The sequence below is a fragment of the Pipistrellus hanaki genome, assembly GCF_964339955.1.
Source record: "Pipistrellus hanaki genome assembly, chromosome: 3".
Classification (NCBI taxonomy): Eukaryota; Metazoa; Chordata; class Mammalia; order Chiroptera; family Vespertilionidae; genus Pipistrellus; species Pipistrellus hanaki.
In genome coordinates, this window is record NC_140505.1 from 106,211,382 (window position 1) to 106,233,979 (window position 22,598).

At 56.8% G+C, this 22,598-nt stretch overlaps 1 protein-coding gene across 9 annotated transcripts in view; it reads right to left on the bottom strand.

The window, feature by feature from the left end:
• Nucleotides 1-9,041: 9,041 nt before the first annotated feature.
• Nucleotides 9,042-22,598, bottom strand: part of IQSEC3 (IQ motif and Sec7 domain ArfGEF 3) — a 108,569-nt gene continuing 95,012 nt past the window's right edge. For 2 of the 9 annotated variants that reach the window (XM_084878389.1, XM_084878390.1), the window contains 5 exons: nt 22,041-22,140; nt 21,733-21,894; nt 18,669-18,758; nt 15,849-15,898; nt 9,042-12,547 (listed from right to left, as the gene is read on the bottom strand). In XM_084878389.1, coding sequence (XP_084734515.1) covers nt 12,110-12,547; nt 15,849-15,898; nt 18,669-18,758; nt 21,733-21,894; nt 22,041-22,140 — 840 coding nt within the window. In that variant the 3' untranslated portion in view covers nt 9,042-12,109. Of the gene's footprint in view, nt 12,548-14,878; nt 15,766-15,848; nt 15,899-18,668; nt 18,759-21,732; nt 21,895-22,040; nt 22,141-22,598 lie in introns of all 9 variants that reach the window. The other 7 variants (XR_014794587.1, XR_014794589.1, XM_084878386.1 and 4 more) reach the window with 7 other exon arrangements.

A 22,598-nucleotide genomic window follows, 5' to 3' on the forward strand; every position in this document is an offset into this window, starting at 1 on the left:
GTCCTCAGGATGGATGAACAAGGTGAGCAGCTCTCCTTCCCTGTCAGCTTTCATCATCTGGAACCCAAATACTTCCCTCACCCTTCTCCCCAAGAATTTGGTGGCGCTCTCCTAGAGAGACAGCTTGCTTTGGGGCAGCCAGCTCAGTGAGCGACAGCCAGCCAGGCTTCTCAGATACCTGCTGCCACCCACACTTCAGCTCTGTCAGCCTGGGGGACAGCATTTTCTGTTGTGGGCAGATCTGCACAGTGGTGGGGCACAAGCTCTTCCCAGCTCATGGGGCCATGAATTTGTCTCTCTGTCTCTGCAGACTGTTCACCATCATCCTCTCCCACCTTCCTCACCTCACATAAATTCACCAGACCCCCTGGCTCTAAACTCACAGGCTGTCATAGGACGTCTCTGCTCTGGCTCTGGGACTGCTGGGAGCACTCAGTATAGAGCCCCCGTGGCCTGTGAGTCCAAAGGAGGTGGAGGGGTGGCTTGGGGCTGGAGGAAACAGGGTGTGGGGAAAGGGACTTCCCACCACTTCATAGCTCATAGGAGCTCACTCACAACATGGACAAGGAGAGCAATGGGGCCTTTAACGTACCCAGAGCGCTGATACAGGTTGATGTGTGTGTGTGAGTGTGCGTTTTTTTTGTGTGTGTGTGTTTGTGTGCATGCACATATGTGCACACAGAACAGCTATGGGGTTAGCTGGGCTTGTTTCCATCTCATCTAGCCTGGGTTTCATACTGGTGGCCAGAGGCCTAGTCTGGCAGCTATGATTTGTTTGGCCAGTATGATATTAAAACATTTTTAAGTGTATGCTTGTAGGTACTCTCCAATTTGCTGCAGGCTCCACCCCTCTAAATTAGCCAAACCCGAGTCTAAAGGCATTTGACTTCCTAACCTGTCCCAGAGGAAGGACTGAGACCTGTGGGCCAGGCAGGGAACCAGAACCTTTGCTTGAGCAGAGGGGAACCAAGGCCAGCACTCTCAGGGTCCCAGCACCTCAGAAAGGGGAAGTCCTGGCTTGTTCATCTGTGGGTCTCCCACTTGGTAACCCATGAATCCTGACCAGTTCTCCCCCACCCACCAGGCTCTTCCCTTCCCCAAAGAAGGGTGGTGGCCAAGTTTACTTTCAAAGCTAGACCTGAAGTCTAGACCAGTGGCCCAGCCACAAAGACCTCTGTTGGGTTTTCTGATGTTTGGTATCACTTCTGCCTTCCAACCTCACCAGTTTAGCCAGATGTGCTTAGGACCCACCCCCAGCTCCTTCCCTTTATTTTAGGCAAAAACATCTAACCTGACTGTGGCACTCCTCCACCTGGAGGCTGAGACTGGCTTTTGTCCGTAACCGAGCTCCTCCTAGGAACCACTGCCTACCCGCACCCCCTGCCTACCCGCACTCCCAGGCTGGGCTCCCTGTGGAGCTGACTCACCAAGGCTGCTGGTCTTGGGGTTTGCAGCTCCCAACCCCTCACCTTGGCTCTTCCCTATGTTCCCCCTGGTAAGGCTGAACCTGGGTTTGGAGTCTCCCCCAGTTGTCTCAACTGGGAGCCCCTTCTCCATCCAGCATGTGGGTTGCCTGTGTGGGAGCTGAGGAGAATGCTCTGTGCCCTCTCTACTCCCTACCTCCAAGCTAGGAGAGCTCAGGGAGCTGAAGAGAGCCTTGAACTCCACTGAGATTGGAGCCCCAACCCCATGTGTGAGACCGTGGTCTGTGTGGATTAGGTTGGAAGGGCACCTGACCAGGGAGATTGTTCCCTGTCTGGCCTGGCACCCCCCTTTTACAGCTTCTCTTACCTGGTTCCATGCAGGGCCCCCACAAAAGAGGGCCTGGCTCTGGTTTGGGGTCTCCAGGTACTGCCGGGCTCCACCTCCCGCTGACCTCCCAAACCATCCTCCAGGTCCAGACCACCTTGTGGGTCTCCTTGTCTGCTGCTCCCATGGAAAGGGAGCACCCACTATTTCATCCTAGTGCTGTCTGGGGGTGCCAGCCTTGGTCCTCAGGTCAGAACTACTCCCACCCCCATCAGAGAGAAAGAGAATGTAAGCCGGCTGGCCTGTCAGCCCTGTGAGCCCTTAGCCTCCGCGGTGAGTGGAAAGGTTACGGGAATAAGATTTGGGGCAGGAGAAAGGGAGTCACAGGGACATAGATTAAGAGGCCAGGAGGAGAGAGGTGTGCATTTGGGAGGAAGGAGCCAGGCTGCTGTTTGTGGGGAAACATTATAATCAGAGGACTACGCCCAGCTCACTGGAGAGGCTGGCACCTCACCCTGAAAGGAAGCTCCTGGATGAACCTTTCAGCCCACCCTTCCTCCTTCTCTCCTGGAACCCCAGATCTTCCCCTCCTGCTACTCATGCCCTGACCCACAGTACAGATGGAGGGCGAGTGAGGGACGTTTGCAGCTAGGTCATAGAAGGCACTAAGGCTTCCATGATCTCTTGGTCACTCCCTCTTGGGGAAGCTGATCGCCACTCAGGCAGCCCCACAGAGAGGCCCATGTGGAAGGAGCTGAGGCTTCCAGCCAAGAGCCATCACCAACTGGTCAGCCAGGAGAATGACCACTGTGGACGTGGATCCCCCAGCCCCTGGCAAGCTTTTAGAAAACTGGAAGCCTGGCTGACTGCAACCTTGTGAAGGGCCCTGAGCCAGAGAGCACCCGCCAGGTGGGCCCTGAATTCCTGACCCACTTGAAAGATAATCAATGTATATTGTGTAAGCCACGGAGTTCTGGGGTCATTTATTCAGCAGTAGTGGATACCTAATATGGGTCTTTGGCTTCCCTAAGTACAAGAATCACCCTTTTTGAGGGCGGGGTATGCCCCTCATCAGAGCACTGACCCTCAGCTCTGTAGGAAGGGAGACCTTGCTGGTGTTTATCCTCTCTGAGCCCTTTGCCTTTCTCCCAAGTTTTAAAATATATATTTTATTTATTTTTTTTACAGAGAGGAAGGGAGAGAGATAGAGAGCCAGAAACATCAATCAATCGCCTCCTGCACACCCCCCACTGGGGATGTGCCCGCAACCAAGGTACATGCCCTTGACCGGAATTGAATTTGGGACCCTGCAGTCTGCAGGTCAATGCTCTATCCACTGAGCAAAACCGGCCTCGGCTTCTCCCACGTCCTTACCACTCTGACCTTCCATAGCTCTCTGGCAGGTGAGGACTGCCAGCCTCTCTTCCTGCTGCCCTAGGCCTCATATGTCCGCTCCCTGGTGCCCAGAGCACTGGCTTCCCTGCGGGTTTAGCTGCTCAGGGAAGTAACATGAGCTGATTGGACTTGACAAGAGTGAAAGCTTGTTAACCACCCATCAGTATAGAATGTGATGGGGAGGACAGCAGAGGACAGTGGGGGCCAAGCCTCGCAGGTCAAATGAGGCTGACGTGGGTTGGTGTCCTGGGTCCTGGCACCTTGCATGCCAGGCTGCTCTCCATCCAGTGTGATGACCAGCAGTCAGATGGCTGCTCCTGGGGCCTGCATAGTTGATGGGCTGACAGGTTGGGGAGGCAGGCACATCATTGCTGGGTTAAGCAACAGACAGAGAGAGAGGCTCTGATGGCTTGGGTTCCTCCACAAGGCCAGTGTCCAACCCCATGGCTGCAGCAAGAGTTGAGCCAATATTCCTGACCCAATTGCACTCCAGGGCTTTCTCTGCACACCATGTCACCAACCCCCGGAGGGCCACTGCAGTGTAGCCAAGGGCCTGAGGCTGCAACTGCCGAGTGTCACGTCAGTGGACCGTTGCTCCAGGCGCCACTCATTCCCTGTCTCCACTCCGCAGGGGTCTGGGAAGGGAACTGGCACCCTCCCTGGTCCAGTGGGTGCTTGGCAATTGCAGGTGGAATCGGGGTCTGTTGCTGAGAGGAGAGTCCGGAGGAGGCAGGTACGAGGACAGAGAAGCCAGGAGGGCACATGGGGCAGAGGAACAGCTCCTAGTCAGCTGCAGGCTTCTCCTCTGCATTAATTCTAACACTTTTACCTCTTGAATCTTTAGAGCTTTTTACATAGATAATCAGACTGTTGGAAATAATGACAATTTAATTTCTCTGATCACCATTCCTTTCAGTTTTTTCTTGTCTTCCTTCACTTGGTAACTAGAAGTGGTGGTAGGAGGCATCCTTGTCTCCTTCCTAATTTTGGAAGGAATTCTAACATTTAACTATTAGAATTATTACTAAGGGTAATAATAGTTGATGTAGATTTTTGAAAAATATAATTTATTAGGCTATGAAGTTTTCTTCTGTTTCAATGTTTCTGTTTTCATTTTGTTTGTTTTTTGAAAGAATACGTGTTGATCGGATGGTAACTAGACCACTGTGATGATCATTTCACAATATATACAAATATTGAATCAGTATGTTGAATACCTGAAACTAATGGCGTATGTCAATTATATCTCAATTTTAAAAAGTGTTGACTGTTACTGATTGCTTTTTATGCATTTATTGAGAAGATTATATTGTTTTTTCTCCTTTAATCTGTTATTGTGGTGAGTTATATTAATAAATTTCCTAATAATTAACTATCTTTTAATTCCTGGGACAAACCTAACTTAATATGGTGCACCATTTTTTGCTTGCTAGTCATTCAATGCTAGATTTAGTTTCTTTTTAAAAATATATATTTTTATTGATTTTTTTACAGAGAGAAATGGAGAGGGATAGAGAGTTAGAAACATTGATGAGAAAGAAACATCAATCAGCTGCCTCCTGCACACTTCCTACTGGATATATGCCTGAAACCAAGGTACATGCCCTTGACCAGAATTGAACCTGCGACTCTTGAGTCTGCAGGCCAACGCTCTATCCACTGAGCCAAACCAGTTAGGGCTAGATTCAGTTTCTTAACAATTTGTTTAGAATTTTGTATTTATGCTCCTTTCTCACACTATCCTTGCCTGATTTAATTTTTGCTATTAAGGTTACACGACACCTATAAGAAGGAGTTTGGAAATTTTCTTTCGTTTTCTTTTCTCTGAAAGAGTTAGTAAGAGATGGAAGCTATCTGCTCTTTGACTGCACAGTAGAATTTTGTAAAATCATCTGGCCGTTATTGTGAGTTTTTTTTAGGGGGGAGGTGTGTGGGTAGATTTTTTACTACACATTTAAATGTCTTTAGGGGGTTTATATCTCAAATTTTCTATTTGTTCTTGAGCGAGTTTTGGTAAGATATTGTTCTAGGATAGTGTTCATTCTGTGAAAGTTTTCTGTCATAGGTTTCTAGTGTATTTGTAGTATTTTATTTAAATTTATCTCTGCAATATAACTATCTCTGCAATGTCCCCCTATTATTTATCTGTGCTGATTCTATTTTCATATTAGTCTTATCAAAGGCTTGTAAGTTTATTAGTCATTTCTTACAACTCTTTCAGTTTTGTTCATCTTTTCTATTGTATATGCATTTTCTATTTCATTATTTCTGCTTTCATCTTTGTTTTTGCCTTCCTCCTACTTACTTTGTGATTATTCTGCTGTTGTTTTTGTATCTTCTTAAGTGAAATAGTCTCCTTAGCCAAGAAAGGAAGCAGTAGGCCTAACGAACCTGTCTGTTTCCAAGTCAGGCTTTCAGGAATTCGGTGGCTCCCTGTGCTGGTGGACAGGGCTCCCTTACGCCTGCCTCTGTCCTCTGTGGGGTTCGGGAGGGAGATACTTCCTAGCCTGGATGTCTTGGAAGGCAAGGGGGCTGGGGTTCGCAGCAGGGTGGGAGGCAGCAGTGTGTCCAGGGCAGCTGAGAATATGGGAACAGGAGCCCGCTCTCCTGGTGGTCCCCTGCCTTCCCGGCAGCTGGTTCCCACAGTTTTCCCAGAGCCTGCCTGGAGGTTCCTTCGGGTCATGGGAGCAGGAAGCTCTGAGGTGCTGGGGGCTGGTGAGTGGGGTTAGGGTGCCTGTTTCTCAGGGGAAAGAAGTCATCCAGACCTGCAGGGAGGAGAGAATTCCCATCCCTCCTCCCCATCTCCTGAGCCCAGTTCCCTCATCCTCCAGCCTCTTCCGGAATGGAATTTTCCCAGTAGGACCAGTTCTGACTCAAAGCTGGGATGGACTACCTATCTGGAAAGGGGTGGGGAGCAGATAAGGACTCAGCCTGAGACTGCAGGCCTCTGGGCTCTGTGTGGGCCTCATCTCCTCCTGGAGGAAACACCTCCCCTGCCTCCGGAAGGGTCTCTCCAAGGCCCGCGGTGCCTGGCTGTGGCCTCTCTAGGCCATGTTTTGGCCGGGGAAGGAGAGCCCCTGATGACTTCTCCCTGGCCTTCCCGATCTGCAGCTGTGACTGGCTGCCATCTGTATCTCAGGGGCTCCATCTCTGGTCAGAGCAGAGGGAGCTGGTGGGAGGTGAGTGGAGCAAGTGAAGTGAGCTAGAGCTGCCGGAGTGGTGAGTCCTAGCAGGAAACAGCCCTGAGAAACCCTGGGGCAGAGCGTTGCTGAGCTAAGGAGCAAAGCAAAGCCCTTTCCATGAGCAATCTGAGGTCTGAGCCTCCCCTGCCGCTGTTCCTTGCTTCCCTTCCCAGGCTCGCGGCCTCATAGTTCACAGCTTCCGAAACGCCTGCCTTCAAGGTGGCTCAAGGAGGATGACAGGGTGACAGGGCCGGGTGGCAAGTTAATTTCATGCTGGGTGTCGATGTACATTGATTGATGGTGACTCCTGGGAAGCTTGATCCATTAGGCATGCCTGCGTTGGCGGAGGGAGGAGGCGGGGAGCGAGGCTCAGGCCCTGCCTGGCTGCTGCAGGGGACGTCAGTCTTACTACAGCTTCCCGTTGTTCCCGCTGCGTGTGAAGGGCTGTCAATCCCAGGAGCCAGTGGGTACTAGGCTATGAAGTCCACCATGTTATTATTTTAAATAGCAAACATGACCTCGGATTGGGGTGGTGGGAGGAGGTGGACTGAGGGCTTCCTGAAGGCCCACCAGGCCCTGGTGGCGCCTCCTGATCAGGAGCTGCCCTGACAGCTTGTCTTGGCGGCTGGGGCCTAGTTGTGGGTCTGGCTCCTCCTGCTGCAGCCCAGCCTTTGATGTTACCTCATCCACCTGCCATTTCCAGCGGCAGCCTGCTGCTGTCAGCCCCTTCCTTCCCCGCTGATTGTGGTGACATCTGGCCTGGGTTTTCCAGTTTCACTACTTCCTTAATAAAGGAGATTGTAAAATGCATCTCAGTAAGATTTAGTAAGAATTTTCAGGTAAGTAAATTCATGCATCAGGGAATGGTCCTTAGCAGACTCTGCCCTAGAGGTGGTCTCTGAACGGCTCACCTGCCCTGGAGCCTGACCTTCGCCTTATTGAGTCTGGCCCCTCGAAGAGACCTTCCTTGCTGGTTCACTGTCCAGCAGCCCCCTCAGCACCCCTGTTGTACCACCGTCTGTGTGACAGTAGCCGGTCTGCTTGTTGATTTCTGAGGGTATTGCCCAGTGGGAACTCAAGGGCAGAGGCATGGCTTGTCACGTTCTGGGCCTATCCTGATACTTAGACCAGCACCTGGTACATGCCATGTTCATGAGCTGGTTGCGTTTCCCTGATTTCTAGCACTGGCCTCCCGTCCTGGCCCATCGCTCTCAGCCAGAAACCGGAAATCCCAAGCGCCTTATTGGAAACATTCCAAGTCAGCAGCTGAGTTTCCATCTAGACGGTCACTATAAGGGAGCCACACGGGCCATAGCTCTCCCTCCCTGTGGCAGATGGAAGGTGGGGGGCCGCTGGGACCCCAGGGGGCTCTGTCAGGGGCAGCGGCTGTGAGGACGGTGGCACCACTCCACACCCCGCACAGATGGCAGCAGGTCCTGTGAGCCTTAGTCCTCCCAGGCCTGAGCCCAGCTGGTCCCCTCAGCGGTGCTCTCAAGGGGCTGGAGCCCAGCCTCCCGGGGGTCAGAGAGTTCCCAGGATGTGACAGGTCATAGCTGGCCCCAGGCTTCTCCTGGAATTTCCCTTTTTCCGGAAGGGGGGTGAAGTCGAGTTTTCTTTCATTTTAAGGAAATAAGGGGACCCAGCCTGGGGAGCTATCGAGATTTCAGGGTGTTCAGAGTTCCAGTTGCCAGGGAAGCTGGCTGTGAGCCTGACGGGACCAGCCATCGTGGCCAGTTGCACTTCTACCACTGGCGGCGCCTCTGGCCTCAGCTCGGCTGGAAGGCTCTCCTCTCGCAGCCAGAAGAGGTCATTCTGTGCCAAGCCCGTAGTGGAGGCTGAGCTGAGCATTGACGCAGCTGTGGACGCTCGCCAAGCGACCTGGTGTCAGCCTGCCCTCCTGGTTTGCAGCCACTTGGCCGCTGTTGTGTCCCTCCGCAGAGCCCTGGCACCCCTCCCGGCAACCAGCAGGGCACCTGGCACACTGTGGGGCTCGGTAAACGTTTGCTCCATTGCGCTCTATGGCTCCGTGCACTTTTCCCAACAATATCCCCCGATCCTTTCACCCGGGTCTGCGCCCCCTCCGCTGCGGAGTGGTACACCCCGGGGCTTGTCACACAGCACAAGCTGTGCTTTGGTCAGGCTTTTGGAGCCGATGTCTGGTGAGTCACCTAAGGGTGATGACCCAGCATGCTCAGTGGGACCCTGACCTCTCAACAGTCCCGCACTCCCATGACAGAGAGCCAAGCAGGGCCCATGCACTCCTGGTCCCCGGCTCTCACCCTGCCGGGTGCACGCTGGCCGTCACGGTGATCCCTCCAAAAGTGCCTCTGGTCCCCATTATAACCTACTCTCTCAATTGGCTCAAAGCTGAGAGTGTGTGTGTGTGTGTGTGTGTGTGTGTGTGTGTGAATTAGTGGGCCTTGTGCCACTGTGCCCACCCATCAGATGACCACTCGCCCCCATATCCAAGCCTCATTAACTTAAGACAGGACTTCCTAGTCATGTCACAGCATAGCTCAGAAAGGTGTCTCCCTGGGGTGAAGGGGTGATGCCACTGTGGCCGGAGAAGACCAGCCCGGCAGCCCCGCTGACCCTGAAAGAGCCCAGGGCTGAGAACCTCAGGCGGTCCTCCCGCTTCGGGCCCTCCCCACTCACACACTCTGAGGGAAGGTGGACCCTCCCTCTTGCAAAACAAAAGAAACACAACAGACGCCGTTTGCTCAAGTGACATATTTCAATATAATCTCTAAAACTCTATGAATTGAACAGATAAAATACCTCTGGGCTATTTTGTTACAAAATATTTGCCATTTGGATTAGTTGCTGGGTGCGGCCACCCTGCCTTCCCTAGAGAGGTTTCTCTCCAACAGGGTGAGGGGAGGAGGTGCAGCAGGGAGGGACGCACAGCAGAACGCAGGGCAGACAGACAGATGGTTATCACAGCAGCTAGCGGGTACAAGAGACATTCTGGCAGCTACGGAGATCAGGTGAGGTGGGGTGGGGTGGGTCAAGGGCCTGGGCGTCAGACATGTGCCTCTGGACACAAGCAGGCAGGCAGGCAGGCTTCCAAGTCAAGCTGCCCAGGCAGGGCCTCACTCCAGGTCTGGAGGTGGGACTTGCCCAAAAGTGGGTGGGAAAGCTCATTTCGTGTCCACTCCTGATTCTGGATCTGGAGCCCAATGGATAACATTGAGAAAGGGGCTCAGGCCCCCCAAAGTAAGGCCTAGAGCGTTGACAGAGTGGGGCCATGTTGGGGCTGTGTCTGGGGCTCAGTCAGCACTCCACTGCCCTCAGCCCTGGGAGAGCAGGGCGCCCCGTGAGCATCTCCAGCGGGGCCTCTGCAAGGGCAGGAGGTTTGTCCCAGGTTTCTGGGGGCACTAGGCTCTGGGGGCGGGGGCAGAGGAGGTCCCAGCCTTAGCCTGTTGTGGGGGGGGGGGTGCAGACACTGGGAGATGTTGCTTCCCTAACAGTGAGGAGGGCCAGCTGTCCCTTGCCCAGGCCCCTGGGGATGACAAGCCTCATGGCTCAGGCCTGTGCTGCAGAGCTCAGGCTGGTCTGCCTCCTCAGCCAGGGCTTCCAGTGCTGCCAGGGGGCCCAGGGAAGCCACCGCAGTGCCCGGGGGGCAAGCCCCACCCCCCGAGCATCCGGGTCCTCAGAGAAAGGCTCTGTGTGCTCCATCCCCAAGACCTCTGAGGTTCTGTCAGAGAGTCATGGCGGCAGCAGAGGTGGGAGGCAGGGGCCAGGGCTGCCATGCCCACTGACAGGGAGGAGAGCACTTTGTCAATGAGAAGCTGTATGTGGGCGGTGACAAGGGGCCTGACGGGAGGGGCTGCTGCTTCCTCACCAGCCCCTGGCATTCGTGGCCCCCATCCCATAATCAGGTTTAGCCACCTCAACCCCCACCCCCTTCCTTCAGAACTCATAGTCCCTGCTGCCCACCCACTAACTTCCACTCTACTTCCAGCACCCCTTATTCAAGATTCATCCACTCCCACCCCAGCTCTGCTCCTGCTCTCCGCTGGCACTCTTTACGGGTGATCCCTGCCCTGTCGCAATTTGTGGCCCCATCTGTCAGCCACTCTGTTCTGAAAGGCTCTGATCGGAGTGTCCTTGTTACAGTAGAGACACGAGAGAGGGACCAGGACAGCAAGGACAAAAGCAGCCCTGCTGGGGAGCCGCACGGAGGAGACAGCAAATTGGTCACGAGTTACGGATCCCAGGATGACAGAGACGGGGCTAGAAATAAACTCTCGGGGTGACGCCATAATGACGTTTGGTGACCACACACACACACACACACACACACAAGAAACCAGGCCGTCTGGAAGCTCTGAGCACGGGGGAAAAACCGGGGTCTCCAGCTGGCCCAGGGCACTGCATTTGGGGCGTGGGGCAGGGTCACGGAGAAGCACACTCACTTAGACCTGGCCCACGTTCACTTCCGCCTCGGGCACTTCGATAATGGGCTCCAAGCAGGAGGGGAGCTGGAGGAAGGACAGCGTTGGAATGATGGCCCAGGACTGGAATCTGGCCCGGTTTGGACAGACACTTCCTGAAAGGGTGTGACTGGGGCCCTGGTATTTCCTGCGGCCTTTGAGGGAGCTGCCCAGGTCTGTGGGGTCAACTAAAGGTGGACTTCCCAATGCTATTTGGCCCTGAGGGGGTCGGTGAGAGCCACTCGGCGCTCCTATGCAATGTTGAGAGTGCAGGGACTCTCCAGGAGGCGGGCCCGGTGCCTTCCTGGGGGTGCCGGGGAGCAGCGAGGGTTAAAGGCTGAGGGTAAGTGTGGGATGGCAGCAGGGGAAACGCAAGTGCGTGTGGAGCACCTGCTCCCCCCGCCCACTTCTGCATCCACATCCCCCGTGGAGGCCACGGAAGCCATGCGAGAGGTCGCAGGCTCTCCCCATCTACCTCTTCCGGCTGCATTTGCCCCTGGAGACGGCCCCTCCTCCCTCTCTGCTGCCACAGGGGAAGAAACCAACCCTGTGGAGCTGGGGAACTAAAACCCTAAAAAAGATTCATTTTAGATAAATGACCTCACGGTTCCACAGCCGGTTGGATTGACCTAGAGAGAGCTAAAACGGGTCCCCCTCCTCCCTCTCTTTTGCAAAGCTTTCCTGGAGTCTGCGCAGCCCTGGGCAGGCAGGGCCCCGCTCCAGAGAAAGGGCAGGCCCTGGGAGAAGGGGGAGGACAACCAACATCCTTGTGGACAGACACACCTCCTGCGTCTGCCAGTCGTGGGGGGCAGGGCAGGGGCAGCAGAAAAAGGCCCCTCCTCACACTCCCACTTCCCTGGTCCCTCCAGGGACAACTCTCCTGCACTCAGCGCAGCACCTAGAGCTGAGCGGGCAGCCAGGCCACTTTCTGTCCGGAGCTGGGCACTGGCTCCCAGCCCCTTGTCCCACCCTCCCAGCCTGAGGCCCAGGACCCGACAGACTCAGACTCAGGACCCAGGAGGTCCTCAGTTCTTATCCCCGCCAGTCCATGGTCCCCCTGGTGAGTGGTGGCAGGAGGAGGAGGAGGAGGAGGAGGAAGCCGGGCCATGCGGCTGTGCAGGGCCCTGAGGGTACAGCGGTGTCTCCAGATTGAAGGGAGGGGGTGTTCAACTGAGTGAGGGGAGCATGTCCGGTGAGGCAAACCCAATTGCCAGGGGAGGATTGATGACGGTGACCAGGAACACAGCGTGCCGGGGTGTGGGGAGCAGGGAAGGGGCGGCCAGGGCTCCTGGGTACAGCCCAGGGGCCCTGGCGGCAGCCCCCCGGGGCAGCAGTGTGGGGGTCAGTCTACACCAGGCTCCTGGAGCCGCTGGAGTAGCGGCGCCTGTGCAGCAGGGAGCCTGGCGGGCAGTACTGGTGAGGGTGGTTGTAGGGGGGTGGGGGTGGGGGCAGCGGGGGCTGGTGGATGACCTTGACCGGGGAGCCCGGGCCGCCCAGGGGTGTGGAGCCACAGGAGTCAGAGGAGGAAGAGGTGTAGCAGGAGAGAGCCTGGCTGAGCAGGGGCTCCATGCGGGCCAGGCAGGGCTTGTCCAGGACAATGACCTTGACAATCTGCTGGCACTGCACCAGGGTCCCTGGGGGCGTGGGTGGCGATGGCGGCAGCGGCCGGGGCTGCTCTCTCGGGGGGCTAGGCTGCGGGTCTGGCGGTGGTGGCACTGGGGCTCTCTTCTCGGCCCCCAGCCCGGAGTTGTGTTGGGACGTTTGAAGCCTGTTGTGAATTGACACCTAGTTTAGAAACAGCCAGAGAAGCATGAAATGTTACAAGACTAATTCCCAGCTACTAGAACTGGCTACCCTGAGCCTCCCTTCTCCCCTCCCCTGGCTCCTGTGCCCATCAGGGGCTCTCAACCCTCACTTGACCCACTCCCCATCTCTCCACCAGAGGAAAACTGGCAGCCAACAGAGGTTCCCTCCTTGCAGTCAAGAGACCGCTGTGTTCTGCCACCACCTGAGCAGCCTCAGTGCTCTCAGCCTCAGCCTCCCCATCTGTGAGGCGGGCGGCTGGAACATAGACTCACTCAGGCTCTGCATCGCTCTGCAGTGACTCATGGCCCTGCTGGGTGGCTGTGGGCTATGGGCAAACTTCTCCCCGCCTCCCTCTCTGCCAGCTCCTGAGCCTGTAAGATTGGGGTAAGGGTCCCTGCTCCCGCCCTGCCTCCCTGGGTGTGTTGAGAGCCAAGGGAGGACTCAGGGACAGGGTTAAGCACCTGGCACTCTGCAGCCCTCTCCTTCCTCGGGCTGTGTTAGAGGGGAAGCCCCGTGGTCACTGCAGGCATCACGAAGGCACCCAAACCCCAGGATGCCAGGGGCCCTGAGGGGTGATCTGCACCTCCCTCTGCCCCCAGACTCCCAAGGCCATGACCACACATTCAAGAGCAGCCCAGAGAGCAGAGGCCGGAGTCCGATCCCCAGCTGCCTTTATGGCCCAACCTGGCTCCTGGTTAAACTTACTCTGCAGCAGGAGGGGGCGCCCAGAAAGGACTCTAATCCCTATCTCCTAGGTGGGGAGTGAAGAGGTGCCCCCCCCCCCCAGGCCATGGAGATCACTGAACCAGTCTGGCCTCTTCTTGCTAGTAGGGGGAGGGGGAGGAGGGGCGGGAGGGGGAAGGAGAAGGGGGAGGAAATGGGTGGAAGAGAGGCTAGAGGATCTGGAAGGAGAGGGCTTTAATTCCTCATCCCGAAAGTCTCTGGACACGACAACCCTCTCCCGACACCCGAGCCCTTTGGGGGTGGCGGAGCCCCTGCTCTCTGAGGATGTTTTTACTGTCCTTGGAGCCTCCCAGGACAGGCTGCTCCAGGCCCGGGAGGATCCAGGCTGCAGGGAGAGGACCTTATCCCCAGGCCTAGACCAGGACGGCCCAGCCCAAAACGATCCTACGGCCCTCACCAGCAGATCTTAACCCCATTTATTGGTAAAAGGTGCAATTTCAGTGACCCCCCTTCCCGGGTCCCTCTCCACAGCTCCGAGCCCCATCTGTCTGCCCCTCCATAGTCACACGCCCCAGCCACGCTCAGCATGTTGCAGTGTTTCCTCTTCATTTTCAACCTCCAGCCTGGGCAGCACTTTCCTGGCCTGAGATCCCCCAAACAAATGAAGGGGCCCCAAGCCCTGCCCTGCCAAGACACAGGGCGGGCAGAGCGTGGCTGGCCACTTCCCTCCTGTGGCCCTCGCTGTCCACTGCTGCTGGGGGGTGGGGGTGGGGACAAGCTCCCTTTCCCTCCTGCTCGTATTCTGGCCTATTTCCCAGGGGGAAAGTGGCTAAGACAGCCGGGAAGGGCTTGTGTCCCTTCTGCTCCCCCCACCCCCTGAGACTCTATGGCTGCCCCATCCCCAGCAAATGCTTAGCCGCCCCAGTCCAGACTCGCTGAGCCCTCCTCCTCCTCCTCCCCAGCCTCCCCCAGGTAGCCCAAAGCTCTGGGCCTCATCCTGCCCCTCCTCTTCACCTCCCTGTCTGATCCCACCTCCACTGTCTCACCTCCCTCCTCCCCACCCGCCTGACCCCTTATCTTTAATAGTAAGTGAAAAGCAGGAAATGATAGCAAAACATCTTCTCATTCTGACCCCCTTCCCACCTCCCTGCTGAAGAAAGGGGAGAGAGAGAGAGAGAGAGAGAGAGAGAGAGAGAGAGAGAGAGAGAGAGAGAAAGAGATATTCGGATGGAACATGAGTAGCAGCCCGGAAGATGGAGAAGCGCCTCCCTGAGGGGCTTGGCCAGGCAATGAGGAAGGACAGAGGGGGCAGAGGACAAAGGAGCTCAGGGTCCAGCTGAGAGGGGGGCAGCGAGGCTGCCCTCTGTGCGGGGAGCAGAGGCTGGCAGGGCCCTGGGGCTAGCTGGGGTGGCAGCCTTGCAGATAGCCACATGGCCCTCTGGGGAGGGAGGAGGGGAGAACGGGACACCAGAGCGCTGGTCCGCCCTGTGCAGGTCCTGCTAAGGCGCGGGCAGGCTGGCAGAACAAACCCGAGGGCTGGCAACTTGGTGTGTTTATCTGCAAGGCTAGAGGATGGGCAGCTGCAGGAAGATGGGGAGCGGAGGGGGCGGGGGATGGAATACCCACCCTGGGGGCTGGTCAGCTGCTGGGGCAGGAAGCTCCTCGGTGTAAAGGTGCCTCCTCCAGACACAGGTGTGTGGGAGAGGGGGGCCATGGGGAGCGGGAGGCACTGGGCTCCCCTGGTGTCCTGGGGCCTCCCTGAGCTTAGTCAGATCTCCTTCCCCAGACCTCTACGTGGGGGCTCCTCCAGCTTGGGGTGGGGGGCAGTGGGAAAGGATGTGTCTGTGTGAGCAGCTAGTGGTCCCTGGAGGCTTGGCAGGAAAGGAGCGAGGAGGCTCATCGGGGTTTGAGGGGCCAGCGCAGGAGGACAGGGCTCGCAGCGGTAAGCAGGTGACTCTTGGTGCCTGGGGAGGAGTGGCTGCTGCTGCTACGGCCCCAGTCCTTCCCGTGTGGCTTGAGGATGGGCTCCCCTCTCGCATGGACAGTCTCCAGAGAGATCTGCTCTCCCCCAGAAAACCCCTAAGACAACCCCAAAGCATTCTGCTTCGTTTTCTCCTGCACACACCCTACCCTGTGGCCCACTTTCCAGATAGACCAGCTGTTCCAGGGAGAAGCTCTATCCTCTAGCTTCTCCCAGAGGCACCGGAGGGCAGGGTCCAAGAGGCATGGGGGCAGGGGAGGGGGGCAGTGTGAGGATATTGGGTTCTCTGATACAGCACGTGTTGGGGGATCAGTGAGCAGTGTGCCTGTGGCGTGGGCTTGGGGGGTGTGGGTGTTGGTCTGGGAGCTGGGCCTTGGAGGGCGATCAGCCGGGCCAGGCTGGGGCTGGGAGGAAGGACTGCAGCTAAACTAGGCGCTGAACAGTGGCATTACCCATGCTAGCGGTAACTTTTAATTGTATCTCTTGAATTTGGTAAAGTGGTGAGTCGGGCTGGGGAGGCATTGATTAATACCTGAGAAGAGAAACAACAGAGACGGTGAGAAGGACAAGCGAGGGCACAGAACCACTCACCGCGGCAACCAGGCCTCCACTCACCTCCACCGTGCTCTCCGGCGGCCTCTCGCCCAGCGCAGCTTCCCTCTTGGCTTTGAATGCAAAGAGCACAGGGCTCATTCTCCACCCTCCCGATACAGACCCCCTCCTACCCTCCTACCCTCCAACTGAGCATGCCTACAACGAGAGGTGAGATGCAGCCCGGTCATGCCCGCTCCTGACTGAGATGCAGCCAGGTCAGCTGCCTGGCAGGGAGCCCAGCTGTGTGACCCTGGGCAAGATGTTACACCTCTCTGAGCCTCCACACACCAGAAGATCCCTGAGATTCCGCCTAACATGGGCATTGTGGAGCCTTCCCGACATGGACTGTGCAGGCTGGTTATGAGCTGGCATTGGTTCTTGGCTCCCAGGAACACAAGGAGGCTCTACTGGGCATTAGTGGGCACCACGTTCATCGGTCTCCTTCAAACCCAGGCTCCCTGTGTGAGGGAGGAGCCACGTTCCTTCTTTGTTCCTTCTTTGTTCCCATCCCCGCTGCTCGGCCCACTGGTGGGGATTCAGTGAAGTGAGGCTTCCAAGCACAGACCGTAGGGCCTGGCACGGAGAGCCATGATGGCTCTGGAACCGTGGATGACGGCCTGGCGCTGCCCCAGAGACCCTGTGGACCCCCAGGGACAACGTGATGACTTTTTCTGGCTCAGTCATCTTCCTTCCCTGCCCACCCCACCCAGCAGGCATTCCAGGGCTCCTCTGCCAGAACCCCTCTTAGTCTCACCCCCTGGAGAGGTTGTCAGCTCCCATGCTGCTCCCATCTCTCTGCTTTCTGTAGCACAAAATGAGCTGGGCCAGTATTTGGGATCAAGTGTTTGGAGGCCCCTGACAGACAGGGCCTGGGGGACAGGGTCTGGGGGGACAGGGCCTGGGGGACAGGGCCTGGGGGACAGGGTCTGGGGGATAGAGCCTGGGGGACAGGGCCTGGGGGACAGGGCCTGGGGGACAGGGTCTGGGGGGACAGGGCCTGGGGGACAGGGTCTGGGGGACAGGGCCTGGGGGACAGGGCCTGGGGGACAGGGTCTGGGGGACAGGGCCTGGGGGACAGGGTCTGGGGGGACAGGGCCTGGGGGACAGGGCCTGGGGGACAGGGCCTGGGGGACAGGGTCTGGGGGACAGGGTCTGGGGGGACAGGGCCTGGGGGACAGGGTCTGGGGGGACAGGGCCTGGGGGACAGGGCCTGGGGGACAGGGTCTGGGGGATAGAGCCTGGGGGACAGGGCCTGGGGGACAGGGCCTGGGGGACAGGGTCTGGGGGGACAGGGCCTGGGGGACAGGGCCTGGGGGACAGGGTCTGGGGGATAGAGCCTGGGGGACAGGGCCTGGGGGACAGGGCCTGGGGGACAGGGTCTGGGGGGACAGGGCCTGGGGGACAGGGTCTGGGGGACAGGGTCTGGGGGACAGGGCCTGGGGGACAGGGCCTGGGGGACAGGGTCTGGGGGACAGGGCCTGGGGGACAGGGTCTGGGGGGACAGGGCCTGGGGGACAGGGTCTGGGGGACAGGGCCTGGGGGACAGGGTCTGGGGGACAGGGTCTGGGGGACAGGGTCTGGGGGACAGGGCCTGGGGGACAGGGTCTGGGGGACAGGGTCTGGGGGGACAGGGCCTGGGGGACAGGGTCTGGGGGGACAGGGCCTGGGGGACAGGGCCTGGGGGACAGGGTCTGGGGGACAGGGTCTTGGGGACAGGGTCTGGGGACAGGGCCTGGGGGACAGGGTCTGGGGGACAGGGCCTGGGGGACAGGCCTGGAGACGCACACTTGGTCTGGCCAGGGCTGCAGCTTCAGAGAGGCAGCTGGGCTGCACAGTGTGCAGGGGGCTGTCGGGGAGTCACTCAGAGCTGTGACTCAGCTTTGGAGCTCGACAGCTGTGGGAACAAGCAGCTGTGACCTGACAGGAAGAAAGGGCGCAGGGTGGGGAGAATCACGAATGCGTGATGGCAGGTTGCACTCCAGTACAGAAGGTGACATCACAGAGAGCATCTGCATGCCACTCAAAGAACCCTGGGTCCGGCCTGGAACACGAATCCCATCTCCCAGCTGCTGTGACTCGCCCTGTGAGCACGCACGCTGCAGCAGCCTGGCCTCCTGGCTGTCCCCGAGGGTGTGGGCCAGCACGAAACCCACTTGGGTTTCTGGGCTTAAGCCGATGTCTTGCTAGGACCCTGGCTCCCCCATGCTTGGCGCGGGACACACAGCAGGCACTCGGAAGTGCTTGTGGCATGTAAGAATAGGTGCCTGAATGAATTAATGAGCGCACAGATCTGGGTAGTTTGCCGGGGGTTTTAGGTGATGGGCTTTAATTCTCTCCTGGTTCTTTTCCATTGGGGACTGTGAAGGCGGAGTGCGTCCTCCCCGAAGGCGGGGGTGAGGGGAGCGCAGGGGTAGGCAGGTAGAAGGTGTCAGGAAGCAGGCCTGGGAGCATGGCCAACGTGGGTATAAAAGTTGGCTTCATTCGTCTGGATAATTCAGCACCCCCGGGACCCAGCAGTCTTCCGAGAGCCTGGGTGCGTGAGGGCGGAAGGCGTCCTCGCGAGGACCAGGGCTGCCGGGGCTCAGGCCTGACTCCCCATTGGGCAGCAGGTGGACGCCAGGCCATGGGGCAGTCTCTCTCCTTCCTCCCCACTCCCACTGTGAAGGCCCCTGGGAGTGAGCCTGGAGCCCCTCAGCAGGGGAAATGGCCATGGAAACGAGCACTTCCCTCACCCAAAGCCCCGGGAACCCACACCCGGGGGCGGAAAGTGGCCTCCGTGCCCTCCCGGGCCCAGCCCGCCAGGCCCGGGGCCTGACACTCCCGAGCAGGGCCTCGGCTCACCTGTGGGCGATCCCTGCTTCGGCGGTGGGTCCACCTGGGCTCCTCCGGACTTGGAGCGTGTCTTTGCTCCCTGCTGCTTCTCCAGCTCCCCTGGGGAATGGAGAGAAACCCTAACCTCAACCACAAGAAAAAACACACGGAGAAGAAGAGAGAGCAGGATGAGGACGAATCCTTGACACAGGCTACAGAACATGGGCCTCGGGGTCTGGCACCCCACTTCATGGCCTTTACTACCCTCTGGAGCCTCCGTTTCTTCATTTGTGTAAGGGGAAGAAATATCTGCTGGGCTGTAGAAGGGGTGGAGAAGAGGAAGGAGGGCTGTGTGGAATTGAACCCTGGCTCTGACACTTTCTGTGCAGCTTTAGGCAAGTTACTGAACTCCTTCATGCTACACCTGAGGGACAGCGGTGCCCAGGTCACGGCATCACTAAGGGGATTTACACGAGAAAATATATAGAGGCAGTTAGAACAAGACCTGGCGGTGGCAAGTGCTCAATTAATATCTGTCATTACAACGTGTAAGACGCACTGGGCACAGCAGACTCTGTGGTGACGTCTAGGCTGCCTGCCTGCCCGCCATGCCCCCCCGGGCTCTGAGCGCCCAGCCTGCGGTGCTTCCACAGGGTCTTCTGAGTCTCCCCAGGAGGGGGCCGTGTGCCAGGGGAGGAGGGGGGGGTGTGGGTGCTGCACAGCCTGCGTGGCCAGGGCATCTGTCTTGGTACTCAACTGAGTCTGGCACTCAATTTCAATTTTTCTCTCTGGACTGTGAACCCGTTCCTCCTTGTGCTCTGGGTGCTGCTAGAGAACTGCCAGTTACCGTCCTTGGAGATTTGACAGTCATTATTAAATCACTCCAGCCTCTCTCTTCCAGGAGACATAACTCAAGTTCCTTTTATTAAAGCTATTCTCCTGGGCCCCATTTCCTGCCTCTCTGGTTGTCTATAATCCAGGGACACAGCCTGCAAACCCCCGAACCAAAGCCATTTGTCCCGACTGCCGGAATCACAGCATCAATCAACACGAAATACTTTTACTGAACGGAGCTTCGTTCCTCTCCCCGCAGAGGGGTTTTCTCGGCTTTGGGGAAATTGGTGCTCAGTAAACGGTAGCTGTGGCTGATTTTCATTTCCTCCTTTCCCCTTGACTCCCTGCCTCCCTGACCAGCTCTGCATCTTCCCTCAGCTCGCCTTTCCTCCCTCCTCATCTGAAGAATGAGAGCTAGATGGTCTCCCTACATCCCTTCCCTCTAGACAGCAGGAGGATATTCAGCTCCTGGCATGCAGATTCTGGTGATGTCTACTCCTTTGTACTCGGGGAAGATACATGGTGTTTGCCCGCAGGTGGATGGGAAAAGGTGTCCCTCCCCTAAGGCTGGTGCCCAGGGGCCCACTGTGCTCCCCGGGGCATGTGGAGCCACTGGTGACATTCTGACAATGAGAGAAGTGAAGCCATTTCAGTTCGACATCAAAGGCCAAGGTGGCATCTCTGAACATGCGGCCCAGCCCTCTTGGAAAGAGGCTGTCGGTTACCCTGTGAGCTCTAGCAGGCCAGGAGGAAATTCACACCCCTCCCTCCACCCAGTGACTGGAGTTATATAGGCTGGTCTAGTGCGGTTTTCTTGTTTTAACTTGATTTACTTTTGGTTGTTTTCTTAGGAGATTGTTAACAAATCTGTTCTCCCTCCCAGAGTGGAAAGTACCTCAAAATCAGACAAATGCAAATTCCAGCTCCTCTGCGTTTAATATGCATGGCCTTGGACCTACCCGCTAACGTCTGTCTTATCTGGCAAAAGGGGACAATGCACCCACTGTGCTGCATCTGTGTGAGGATTAGGGGAACAGAAGAAACTGCCTGGCACATAGTAGGTGATCTCAAATACTGATTAAAATGCAATACTATGTAATACAGCCCTGGCTCCAAAACTCCCACTGCCTCTCCGGTTGTTTAGTAGATTTTTATAATTTTATTTTAATCATCACTAGAGGATATGTTTATTGATTTTGAGAGGGAGGGAGGGAGGGAAGGAAGAAGAGAGGGAGAGTGGGAGAGTGGGAGAGAGAGAGAGAGAGAGAGAGTGAGAAAGAGGGAGGAGAAACAATGATTGGTTGCCTCCCTTATGCACCCTGACTAGTAATTAAACCCACAACCTAGAATGTGCTCTGACTGGGAATCGAACCTGCAAAATTTTGTTGTATGGGACGGTACTCCACCCAACTGAGCTACCAAGCCAGGGTACATTTTTATGATTTTTAGAAATACTTTTCAACTAAGTGGCTGTATAAGGCAGACCTGAAGTTTAGTTTTATGTTCTGTTTTACTTTCTGAATCCATTCTTGTCTGAAAGGCTATCTGAAGCAACAGCAGAGCTTAAACAGTTAAAGCTTACCAATGGACATAAGTAAAAAAGCAACCAGTAAACCAGAGTCCCATGTTTTCTAACCGCCTAAGTTGGAGCTGTCAAGAACCAAGGCTTTCCTTAGAGGAACAGAAAGACCACGGTGAGGGGCAGTCAGAAAACCAGCCTGGGCTTTCTAAAGCACACCTTGAAAAACTAGGCGGGGCGACTATTTGAGATGAAAGCAGACGAAAGAAATGAAACAACCAGATGTAGTGTGTGAACCTGGACTGGGCCCAGGGGAAGAGGCTGTACAGGGAATCTGACAGGAGAGAAGCCAGGTCCGGACCTCTTTGGTTTGCAGGCCTGCCTTGGCCGGCTTGCTCAGTGTCCCTTCCAACTAGCGGAGTTCTCACTTGCAAGGGGCGCACCTACCTCCCCCCCCCTCCCGCGCGCCTGGCAGGTGCGCACACGCACACAGCTCTAGCGATCTCAATTTACCAGAGAAGAAACAGAGGAGCAGTGCAGCCGTGGGGAGCCATGACAGTGCAGTGGGCCTGGAGGGTTCAGGACGGCAGGAGGGTCCTTGGCTCACCCTGCACTCACTCCAAAGTGGGGGAAGGAGGCCCAGCATGTCTGTCTACAAGCTCATTCTGTCCCTTGCTGACTGGGAACTGGCCCGCCCGCCCTGCCGACCACCTCAGGAAGCCTGGCTGACTGTGTCCTTACACTCTATCCGGATCTGCTCCAGCTCCGTCACCTCCGCGATGGACTCCTTCAGGTCCTCCACAAACTTCTGCATCTCGTCTGAGCCCAGGGCACAGAAATGCAGCACCTGCTTCTTCTCCGAGCCCGAGAGCGGGGTCGCCAAGGTGATGCCATGAGAGTAATCTGGAAACCAGACCCAGGCCCATGGGCCATGAGCAGCCGCGGGCGAGGCTGGAGGCAGCCGGCTTGCTTGCCCCTCCCCCCTCCCTACAGCCCTCAACTCCCCCCAACCATCCTCTGCCACATCTCTGGGTCCCACGGAGACTCACACTCATTCTCAAAGAGCTGGAACTGCATGCCCAGCAGGCCCACCGACTTGCAGAAGGTGTATGTGGAGGAGCTCTTCTTCTTCGGGCAGAGCTTGAGGATCTGTCCAGGAGAGGGAGACAGAGATGCACTGGTGGGTGTTCACATGCGTGTGCCCGGATGCATGGACCTCCAGGGACGATCCTCAACACACAAGCCGACACACGCAAAAATACATGCACACACACGCACACTTTTGTACTTAGGATACATTCACACACATGTACTTATACATCAACGTCTGCACACACATATCTACGTATATAAACGCCCCCCTGCAGCAAAATGTGTGAGTGTGTGTGTGTGTGTGTGTGTGTGTGTGTATTTACTGCGTAAGACCCTCCAGGGGCCATTCCCACTGCACTTAGAAGAGGTCACGCCACACTTCCTGCCCCACCTGATCTGGTCCCTGCCTTACTCTGGCTTATGCTCAAGCCACACTCTCGTCCTTGAGCATAAGCCAGGCTCAGCCCACTGCAGGCCCTTTGCTCATGCTATTTCCTTTCCACACAGCTTTCTGC